The sequence below is a fragment of the Cyanidioschyzon merolae genome, chromosome 18 (assembly GCF_000091205.1).
Source record: "Cyanidioschyzon merolae strain 10D DNA, chromosome 18, complete genome".
NCBI lineage: Eukaryota > Rhodophyta > Bangiophyceae > Cyanidiales > Cyanidiaceae > Cyanidioschyzon > Cyanidioschyzon merolae.
Window position 1 is genome coordinate 614,982 of NC_010144.1, and position 10,935 is coordinate 625,916.

At 55.4% G+C, this 10,935-nt stretch overlaps 5 protein-coding genes across 5 annotated transcripts; 2 read left to right on the forward strand and 3 right to left on the reverse strand.

Moving 5' to 3' along the window:
- Window positions 1–149: 149 nt before the first annotated feature.
- On the reverse strand, window positions 150–1,502 carry CYME_CMR252C (hypothetical protein, conserved; the record flags this gene model as incomplete). The annotated part of the gene is made up of 1 exon (XM_005538454.1): window positions 150–1,502. The coding sequence occupies one exon, from the start codon at window positions 1,500–1,502 to the stop codon at window positions 150–152; it is 1,353 nt and encodes a 450-aa protein (XP_005538511.1).
- Window positions 1,503–2,448: 946 nt separating this feature from the next.
- CYME_CMR253C (hypothetical protein) lies at window positions 2,449–4,461 on the forward strand (the record flags this gene model as incomplete). The annotated part of the gene is made up of 1 exon (XM_005538455.1): window positions 2,449–4,461. One exon carries the CDS (start codon window positions 2,449–2,451, stop codon window positions 4,459–4,461), a length of 2,013 nt encoding a protein of 670 aa, XP_005538512.1.
- A 379-nt stretch (window positions 4,462–4,840) lies between these two features.
- CYME_CMR254C (cytidine deaminase) lies at window positions 4,841–5,422 on the reverse strand (the record flags this gene model as incomplete). The annotated part of the gene is made up of 1 exon (XM_005538456.1): window positions 4,841–5,422. The coding sequence occupies one exon, from the start codon at window positions 5,420–5,422 to the stop codon at window positions 4,841–4,843; it is 582 nt and encodes a 193-aa protein (XP_005538513.1).
- Window positions 5,423–7,380: 1,958 nt separating this feature from the next.
- Window positions 7,381–8,385, forward strand: CYME_CMR255C (probable inorganic pyrophosphatase precursor; the record flags this gene model as incomplete). Its single annotated transcript, XM_005538457.1, has 1 exon — window positions 7,381–8,385. The coding sequence occupies one exon, from the start codon at window positions 7,381–7,383 to the stop codon at window positions 8,383–8,385; it is 1,005 nt and encodes a 334-aa protein (XP_005538514.1).
- Window positions 8,386–8,608: 223 nt separating this feature from the next.
- Window positions 8,609–9,643, reverse strand: CYME_CMR256C (spermine synthase; the record flags this gene model as incomplete). Its single annotated transcript, XM_005538458.1, has 1 exon — window positions 8,609–9,643. One exon carries the CDS (start codon window positions 9,641–9,643, stop codon window positions 8,609–8,611), a length of 1,035 nt encoding a protein of 344 aa, XP_005538515.1.
- Between the last annotated feature and the right edge of the window lie 1,292 nt (window positions 9,644–10,935).

Sequence of the window (10,935 nt, forward strand, 5' to 3'; positions counted from 1 at the left end):
TTTCGCTGCGGCCGCTCGCGGAAGAATCGGTGCCTCTGGGGCAGCGCTTTGCGATTTGCGGCGCATTCCATTCGCTGCAGCTGGCATCTCGGAACGTGCAAGCAAGCCTAGGAATCGTATCCTGTCCATCCGTCGCGCATGTCATCCGCTCAATTTCCAGGAAACAGCAAGGACCCGATAAGGCATGCTGAAAGCGGTACCGTTATATTATCATCACCAGGCGCGACAAGTTCCACCACAGCACAGCACACAGTAAGCATTGCAATGCGCGCTGCCGCAGCAGCGATCCCGATGTCGACGTATCCCCACGCGTGGAAAATCGCGATGTACAGACACGATACTAGAAACGCGCTGACAATGAACACCGTGGTGCCGCCGATGGTTTTCTGCGAGCCACCACCCCGTGGTAGTGGCCATTTCGGTGTTCGCCATCGACGCCCAATGAGATCCGCCATCCCGTCCCCGACACACATTTGGATCAGGGCCAGGATCCCTACCGGTGACGGGCCGCGCCAGAAGAGAAACGTACATACCGTTGTCGCTAGGCAGTAGTAAAGCGGTCCTTTGAGCGCTTCACTTCGATCTCCTTGAACCACCATCGATGCATTTGCGGTCATGGATTGCTCCGAGGCGCCGTCCTCATCGGCATGCTCTCGGATCCATTTCTGCATTGCTGCCTTCTGTCGCGCCAACGCATTCACCAGCGTGTCTTGACTTAGACCCAGACCTGCCAACAGAAGCCTCACCGAGAGAATCGCAGGCACCATGGCTGCAATGCCCTGCGAGCTCCTCGCAGCCATGCTCAGAAACGTCGACCACGACTGGAGGGAGACCCCCGCGGGAACCGCGCCAGCTGCGACGTGATTCTCGGCAAAGAGTGGCCACGACAGCATGAAGAGAGGCACACTGGTGATGTGAACGATCTTACGAGAGAGTGTTGACTCAATGTATCCGTTTGTAGCGAGCCAGTCCCATATTTTCAGCCACGCGTACGAGCCGATCAGAGCGAATACGGCGGCTGCCAGGTCGCGTGTGACGAGCGCGTTGCCGTGCACAACTTGAAGACTCTCGCGCGCCACTGTGCTTCCTGAAGCGTAGCAAGGCGCAGATAACGTCCCGACCAGTGCAGCGCCCAACGTTTCCAGGTACTGCCGCCAACGCGAAGCGTCCCTGCTGGCGAATACCCCCACAGACGGTAAACGACGCTGCCAGACGCTGCCTTTGACCTCGAGTTCGTGAGCGTGCCATCCAGTGAACCTAGAACGCGTTTCGTTATCCTGTCCGCCTCTGGTGCAGTGACGTTGTGCATTGCGCGGCACTTGGCCTCGGTTATCGGGCTGAAAGCAGCACGAGCCCCAGCATCGTCTACGCCAGACTGCTATCGTTTGCGTTGCATTCGTCGGGTGCTGCGCAACATCCAGGTAGCGCCGAAGTGTACCAAGCGCCGGCCAAACGAAGCAGACACTGTCACCAGGACGTGCCCTACGGTGCACGAGCCGCATCCACTACAGCCTGCTCGGAAGCTCCCGGCTGGCTACCCGAGAATGGACGTCTCGAAAGAACGAACGTCGCCTTGGCCGCAGATCGGCGCGTCGTCGCCTGCCGAAGGCCGCAGCCGAACGCCCTATATTGGTAGTGGGTAGTATTGGTAGTACATAGGATTGGTAGTAGGATCGGTATCAGTAATGATGGTTTTCGTGGTTGTGATAATGCCTCCTGTGGCGAAGCGAGCGCCAACAGTGGGCGCAGTGAACGGAGCGCACAGCATCGATCTAGATATCGCTTTTAAGGGAACGAAACCTACTCAAGCGTTATGATCCACAAACGTCTATCTGAACGAACGGAGATCCGTTTCGCTTTATCGGGTAGCAATGATTCATCCGGGATAGAGTCTGTTTGGGCTTGTCGAATGTACATCGTGAAAATTCGCTCTGCTGGAGTCTCTATTCTATAGAGAACGAAACCTACGCAAGCGTTATGATACACAAACGTCTATCTGAACGAACGGAGATCCGTTTCGCTTTATCTGGTAGCAATGATTCATCCGGGATAGAGTCTGTTTGGGCTTGTCGAATGTACATCGTGAAAATTCGCTCTGCTGGAATCTCTATTTTATAGAGAACGAAACCTACTGAAGCGTTATGATACACAAACGTCTATCTGAACGAATGGAGATCCGTTTCGCTTTATCGGGTAGCAATGATTCATCCAGGGTAGAGTCTGTTCATACGCATTCATCGTACATCCTGGGGAAATTCTAGCCAAGCAGCCAAAACGAAGTACGAGTAGCACCGCACTGCTGCTGGCAGACGCGGGAAACATGCGCTGGGGGTACGTGGCGCGCACGCCTCGCGCTTCCATCCATAGCGCTTTCCAGGCGAAACAGTGACACCTGGAAAGAGGCGATTTCCCGGAAACCTCGTGATTCAGCCTGGAACGATTTCCGATATGGAAAACTTCAAAACTCAGCGTCTCGGGGGTCAGGGTTCGCAACAGACCTCGGGAGAAACTGGCACTGCGACTACTGGCAGAAGGCGCACGGTGCGTCGCAAACGGGGCACTAGCGGTGCCACAGTGCGTCGGCCGGTGCGAGCGAAAGGAGCGCACGACGTGCAACACCCAGCCGCTGCGTCGAGCTCGGAGAGCACTGCTCACAGGGATTCTTGGCATGGTCCGGAAGATGAGCATCCAAAGGGAGTGCTGGGCGCGACGCAGTCGACCAAAAAAACCGTCGTGACTTACGAAACCAAGTTGGCGGCAAGCTTCGAAGAGCACCAGTCCCCGGCGCGTGTGCCTGTCGGACCGGCACAAACGCCCACGAACGAGGCGGGAAGCGCGAGCGGAACCATGCCATTGTCACCACAGCAAACTACGGTGACACTGGGCACACCCAAGGGAGATCCCATGGCTCGGGCGCTGGCGCGCTGCAAGTCACCGGAGCGTCGTGGCCCCAGAACACCGCGGACTATCGAGCCAGCTCTGTCTGGCGAGCGCATAGGCGAGAATGCCCGGGCGGAGCAGGTGCCCAAGGCTCCGCACCGCGACGCCTTTTACGAAAAGGGAGCTGCATCTGTTGCGCATGAGCATTCAGAGACATCCGTTCCGGCAGAGGCGCCGAGCACAACTGATCTAAGTACCCAATCCACTATCAGCGTCGTCTCTCAAGCGGAAGGACCCAAAAAGCGCGTCCGAAAAAAGCAGAGACATGGACAAGAGCCGAAGAATGGTAGGATGTCTGCGAGCCGCCAAAAGCATGCGCATGCCAGTACGGATGGTGGTGCGCCTGAAGCTGCCACAAGTTCGCTTCTGTCGCGAACAGCGCTTACGGTGAGTCCTTCCCGCGGGAAAACTGAGCATGCTGCAGAAAGCATCAAGAAAGAGACAGCAATTAGGGGTGCAACAGCGAGCAAGGTCCAGGAGGATAATCGGCGATCGGCCTTTGCGAGCAGCGACAAAGTGGGGCAAGAAGAAAAGGATTCAGCGGAAAGGCGTCCAACTCGCCTCGGGCACGTGTCGAAGAAGAGCGTAGCCACGGGCGCGAATGCGCCTATTGCAGACACCAAATCGGTATCGCCACCACTGCACCAACTGAGTGCTACAGACAAGGAGCGCTTCCATGCCCCGGAAACCGGGTTTGCGTCTACGACTAGCAGGCGCGAGTCGCAGACTGCATCAGAGTTGCAAAAGCACCAAATGTCTATGAAAGATGCGCATGCAAGCAGCGAGCGCAACGAACCGTCACGGAAGAAGCGGGCCGCTGCGCTGTTACAACCCGCTGCGCTCGAGACAGACGCGCAATCGGGTACAAAGCACAGTAGCCCCTATCGAACAGCGGCATCAGCGCCGACGATAGAAACTAGACAGAAAACGAAGCGCCCTGTAGACTCGAAACCAGCGCTGGAACCTGCAATGCCGCTGAAGAGACCAGCCTCTGAACCAGCTGGTGTCGACACGGACCCCAGACACCATCGCTCAGCAGAGGCGACTGTAGCGCAGCTGCCAGCCGAGCGTCGTGGTACGAGGCGCGTCCCAGCGAAGCGAGATGCCACCACCGAAGCCCAGCCTGCACCCCCGTCTCTGGATCACGATGCAGCTGAGCGCCTTGGTGACATACGTTTCAACGATCAGTGGAATTTATTTTTCGATCATGACAAGGGGCGATTTTATCCGGTCCATTTCGCCATTCATCCGAACGCGGCTGACGCTGCAGCCATGCACGCTGAAATTGAAAACAACGCCACTTTACAGCAAGAGCTCCGTGAGCTCGTTTTCACTATCTGTCGCCTGCCGGTTTTGCCGCCACGATGTATTTTGACCCCCTCCATGCTTGTTGAAATTGTCTTGGAGGACAGAGCCGATCTGCGCGGCTTGCTTGCTGGCAAATATGCGCTCTGGCGCGGCGATGTACCCGTATTGCCGGACAAGTTCTGGTACACATTTCTTATTCAAAAACTGCTCTGAGCTGACGTGCACGTTGATGTTGTCGTACTTGCACCGCCACTGCTGGTCTCTGGTGATGCATTCCGCATCGACTATACGTGAGGATACAGACGACGACGTGGACACGCATGGAGTGCATTTTTCTCCCGTCAGCGCCTCCCAGAGGCAAGACTGTTCCGAACTCGCCGTCGTTGCCTGCGCTTGGAGTGCAGCGAGCTCCAGCCGCTGCGTGCTCAGGCTCTGAGACGTTCCGCACTGTGAATCGATTGCATACGGTACGCAGACCGACCACTGCAGCTGAGTACGGACGCGATGTTCGGGAACGCGGAAGCATTCGCAGCGATCCCCACGATGCTAGAGCGACCGGTTGCGTCCGTGCTCGGGATGTTGTCGTCTCGGCTCATGTATTGTCGGGCGCAGGTGGTACCGACTTGGAGTCCCCGATGGGTAACTGCTCCTTTCGGAAGCTGCACGGCAGGAGCGCCTCTAGCGACGACACGAGGTATCGACACCGCTGGGCACCGCTCGCTGAGGCGTCAGCAACGTCTTCCCAGGTATTCGTGTGCAAGCTAACGAGAACAAGTTCAGCTTCGGGAGCTGCATGCTCAGCGAGCACCTGTCGACACGCTCCGCACGGATAACAGACCCCGACGCTGTCTCCCTGAACGCCACGAACCCTGGGCGCACACACCGCAACACAAACAATACGAACTTGGTCTGTTCGCCCTCGCGCTGTCCAGCTGGACGTGCAGCTCGCATAGAGGTTGCCAACTGCAACCCTCTCCGCACACATACTTAAACCATAGGATGCGTTTTCGACGTTGCAACCGCTGGCGACGACACCGTCGCTTGTAGCAACGGCAGCACCCACGGGAAACTTGCTGTAAGGAGCATACGCTCGAGAAGCAGCCTCCAACGCAGTTTGCACGGTTACCTGCTGCAGCTCCGTGAGCTGATCGAAGCGGAGCAGTCCAGAACCCATCGCATGCAAAAGCGCTCTCTTCTGAATCTGTTTGCTCCGTGAAACGAACCCACTTCCTCCAGGAGCGCGAGTGCAGCCCGTTTTACCGGACGCCGAGGTACGTGGTCCTCCACCGATACGTAGGTGTTCCGCCAGCCCTTGGTCTGTGGTGCCGACACCGCCCTATCGGCCCACGGAGAACAGGTGCTTCATGTATTCACTGGAACATGTTCGAGTTCCACGTCGCAGTCGTCGCGTGCACGGCCTCGGCAGTGCTGCTGCTGCTGCTGACGACATGTAGCGATGATGTTTCTATCACCAGAACGTTTTGACGGATTCCGAATTGCCAAGGACACGACGGATATCGGCGACCGGGAACGCGTTAACCAGTTCGTAGGATACTTTTCGGTCCCGCGTGCAGCAGTCGTAGAAGGTAAGCGTGGAGCCCTGAGTTGCTTGCTCTGTTCCTGTCTTTCGATTCTTTCCGAATTTGGTTTAGAGATACGGGTTCGATAGTCACAGCGCAGCAATTAGGGCTTACGGATTCATCTAGACTCTGCGGATTCTCTGTCGGGTTTCCAGAGGGGCTTTTCCGACGCTTTGCCACTGGCGTTCTTGACTTTACTAGAGTCGAGATGATTCGTGGCAATTGCGAACACGGGTTCGTATCGTAAAAGGTACCAATGTCCGATGCATGCGTACAAGCCTGGACTCTTCGCAGTACCGTACGTGTCGCGTGTTCAAAGCATGCATTCGTCGAGTATTCGATGTTTGCGTTGCAAGGGAACTCGTGGGTACTGCAACACGCGCCCCCAGATGTCCAACGTAAAGACTCGACATCGTCCATTGACGAATTGATCACAAGCTCGTTCCAGAAACTGCAAGAACTTGTCAAATGAACGATTTCACTCGAAAGAAAAAATTTTCTTCTCTTTAATGTCATCAATGATGCGGCATTTTTTGCTGCAATTGGGTAATTTGTACGGGATGAGTCGCTGGATTTTCCCGTCTCTTCTGTTTGCATGGAAAATTGTCAAGAATTTGGAATTCATCCACCACAACAAGCGCATCTTGGAGAGCGTGCGTCAGCGCTTCGCACGAAAGGAGCGTGGAAACATCGATATTTCTCGATTCGATCCCCAGCCTGGATCTCGTTTCCGATACTCGTTTCATCACGTACAACACCGCGCTCTGGGAATCCTTGATCACGTGAAACAACCTGCGCTCGCAAGTGATGCGGACAGCCTACCCGCCCTGGAGATCGCCTCTCACAAGGCCGTGATCCTTCGGTACGGCACCGCGCACAGCAACGGAAGAGTGCGTCGAAGAGCACCCTCTGTAGCTGTCAAACACCTGCGCAACGCGATGAGGCGAACCTTCACGTACCACCGGGCGGTGCTCTGACGAAGAGGTATCCTAGCCATATGGGAACACCTGACCACTGTCAAGTGTCATCGATGCGAACATATACTGAGGCTGCATACAAACGAGATGAACTTAGAAGGCGACGTGTACATGACGACTTTCATCCGTTCATCAGGTGCGTCATTAATAGCCAGCAGCGGCGTCATCGGGACTCGAATGCTGTCATCAACACGTTTCGACTTCGGACAGCAGCGCTGAACGGAAAGGAGTCAACTGCGAATATATATCGCTGAGGATAAGAGCAAGCAAATTTAAGCAGTCACAGAAAAAGCCTACAAAAACTTGTACATATGGCAGTAAGAAGAGACCCAAACGTTTGAGTGTACACCAGAGTTAGGAATCTCCTTCCGTTGTACGCGGAGCAGGGGATCTGTGCCCGCTTCGTGCAGCCGGCGATCCGACGACGCCCGTGGAGCGCCCCGCCGTCGCGCCCGCGCGTCGATCGCACGCGACAAGGCGCTGCGCTGGGGCGGCACCTGCGCTCAGCGACACCCGAATTCCAAGACTCGGAAATACTTCTGCTACTGCAACTGTTACTGCATCAGCGAGGTGCTATGGGAGCTATGGAACGCACGCCGGGTGCATTCATCACAACTTGGAGCAGCCGATTGAACGTCTCGGTTAGGAGCTTCCGAGGCGCACCAGCGGCGAATACACTCGATGTTCGCCGCGGCAACAGCGAGCGAGAGCGCTTCATTCTTGCGCAGCCGCCACTACGTCCAGCAAGACGTGTGCAACCTATCCGGGACTGGCGTGACCAACGCCCAGCAACCGTTAAAGAACAGCGCTCGCGGGCGCTCAGCACTGTCGCATCGCTTAGCGTCGGAGACGTCACACTTGAACACGTTGGCGCTGAAGGCACGACTTCCTATCGCGTTTATCTGCGAGTGGCACGCGGCGACCGTCTTGAGCGCATCTCGCCGTGGCATGACCTGCCGCTATTCCCACGTGGCAACGCAGAAACGCTTCTTTTCGTAAATGAAATTCCGAAAGGCACCCGTGCTAAGATGGAAATCGCAAAAGATGAACCACAGAACCCAATTAAACAGGACACGAAAAAAGGCGCTCTGCGTTTCTACGAATACGGACCTTCGCTGATCAACTACGGTGCGCTACCGCAAACCTGGGAGGATCCTGCTGTCGTGCACACCGAGAGCGGATGCAGTGGCGACAATGACCCGCTGGATGTTATCGAGATTGGATCACAGGCCATGCCGACTGGGGCGGTGTACGAAGTGAAGCCTTTAGGGATGCTCGGCTTGATCGATAGCGGCGAATTAGACTGGAAGTTGATCGCTATCCGTACGGAAGATCCGAAAGCCGCTCTCATTCAAGGTCTCTCCGATATGGAAGAGCACTTTCCTAACCTTCTTCACCAAGTTCGTGAGTGGTTCCGCCTCTACAAAACCGCAGAGGGTAAGGGCGAGAATACCTACGCGTACAATGGGAAGGCCCTAGACGTGTCGTTTGCGCTGCAGATCGTACGCGAGGCCCACGAGAACTGGCGCAAGCTGAAGAGTGGTGAACGCGCAAATACTGAGCAGCTCGCCCTGTCATAAACGCAGAAATCGAGGCGGATGCGAGCAGGGCATGCAATGCTTTTCTTGGTTGACGGGGTTCTGAGTGGGTTTCCTCCGATCACTGGCGTTCGCGCACCTATGCCGCACAAAAGCAAGCATCTTTTCGCCAACGATGCCACGGTGCATCCGGTGCTGTTACAGAACCCGGGTGCCGGTAGACACTGTAGCTGCCTTCTGTGGCAACCCCTGATTCACAAAATCGTCAACGGTTCAGTGAGACGCTGCTGTCGACGGCTTTGTTGCGATCATTACCATCATCATTACCGTCGTCGTCGTCGTCGTTGGCTCGTGCACCGGGCAGCGTGTCGGGTGCAAAGCCACCTTGCTTGAGACTATATACAATTTTCTCCCGCTTGATCTGCTCCCGCACATCCTTTGGCAAACAGAAAAGCCCCGTAAACGATATGCCATCCAAAGTGCGCAGCGCTGCCTCCCCGAGACGTTCCGTAATCAGCCGCTCCACTGCCTCGACAGCAGCATCTCCGTGTACAACCAGCGGTTTATCGCTGGCGACTGCAAAACCCTGCGGACTCCCGTAGGAAGGAATGAACGCCTGGAACGGATACACCGAAGCGAAGACGGCTTGCAACGTCTTCACGATGCGCGGATGCATTGGTGACTCGTTGAGGCTTGTCGGACCCGCCTGGGTGACGAAAACGCCATCATGGTGCAGTCGGCCTTTCACCGCTAGGAAAAATTCTCGTGTAAACAGCGCCAGACTAGGACCGTGCTCCAGTGGATCCGTCAGATCGCTCAAAATCACGTCGTACTGGTCAGTGCTTTTCTGCACAAATGCCCAGGCGTCGGTTGCGTGCACCTTCACCCGCGGGTCATGAAGCGAGCCGTGATGAATCACGCTCAAGTGCTTCTTACATGCCTGGATGACCTGATCATCAATATCGACGATATCGATTCGTTGAATCGTATCCCATTTGAGTAGCTCACGCGCTGCACCGCCATCGCCGCCTCCGAGAATGAGTACGTTTTTCGGGGAACCGTGCAGTAGACACGGCACGTGACACAGCGGCTCATGGTAGAGCGCCTCGTCACCCGATGTACACTGCAGTTTACCGTCGAGAAAAAGAGCTTTCCCGTAGGTACCAATATCCGCTATGACGAGGTCCTGGTAAGCGGTGGACTCGACGACGTCTACGCGGCGCACGCCGTGCTGGTACACGTCAAACGGCGTGATATACTCGGAGAACCACAGGTCCGCCTTGACTTGTGCACCTGGCATTTTCCGGTGGCAAATGCGCTGCGCACCTGTAGGCTCCGCTCCAGAGCGTTGCACCTTCGAACGAATGCCGTTGCGAGCTCGCGCACTGCAGCAGGAACTGGGCCCACAGGTCGCAGATGCCGTTTCAGTCCCGCTCGCGTCAGAGTGTCAAGCCTAAATTTATCTTGATGCTCTCTATGAAAAGCCAGATCTATACAGATAAGGCGTACCTGTGCCCTATCCTGGCGTACTACCCCCGTGTTGAACGCAGCAGAGGCGTGCACTCGTGTCGATGCCCGCGAGTGCCAGCGGCGGGCGCCGGCGTCGTCGACCCGCTCTCGCAGATCGTTTCGCTGCACTGCGGTGTGGCGACACAGCGTGCAACACACCATGAGAACATCATTATGAACACGAACTTGAACAACACTTGTCACGAATTGGTGTGTGTATGTGTTCAGGATGCCAAAGCATCGATCGCACTGATGTATGAACACGAACTTGAACATCACTTGTTACGAATTGGTGTGTGTGTGTGTTCAGGATGCCAAAGCATCGGTATGAACACGAACTTGAACAACACTTGTTACGAATTGGTGTGTGTGTGTGTTCAGGATGCCAAAGCATCGATCGCACTGATGTATGAACACGAACTTGAACATCACTTGTTACGAATTGGTGTGTGTGTGTGTTCAGGATGCCAAAGCATCGATCGCACTGATGTATGAACACGAACTTGAACATCACTTGTCACGAATTGGTGTGTGTGTGTGTTCAGGATGCCAAAGCATCGATCGCACTGATGTATGAACACGAACTTGAACATCACTTGTCACGAATTGGTGTGTGTGTGTGTTCAAGATGCCAAAGCATCGGTATGAACACGAACTTGAACAACACTTGTTACGAATTGGTGCGTGTGTGTGTTCAGGATGCCAAAGCATCGGTATGAACACGAACTTGAACAACACTTGTTACGAATTGGTGTGTGTGTGTATGTGTTCAGGATGCCAAAGCATCGATCGCACCGATTACGAGGCGAAAATGATTTCAGGGCAAAGTCGCATCTTTTCGAGGTAACCCCGTATGCTGGATGCCCCATTGTGCGACTGCACCTGTTCACAGCTCTATCGATCGTTCTCGTCTAGGCCTGTGCTGCTCCCGGCAGAGCAGCTGCTTCGCATGCCGCCATTTCGGGACCTACAGCATACACCCAGCGAGCGATGGCTCTTCTGGGTGCAACACCTCCGAACGACGCTTGTAACGTTGGGATCGTGTATGCGCAGAATGCATCCCAGATGCATAGATCGTGTTCG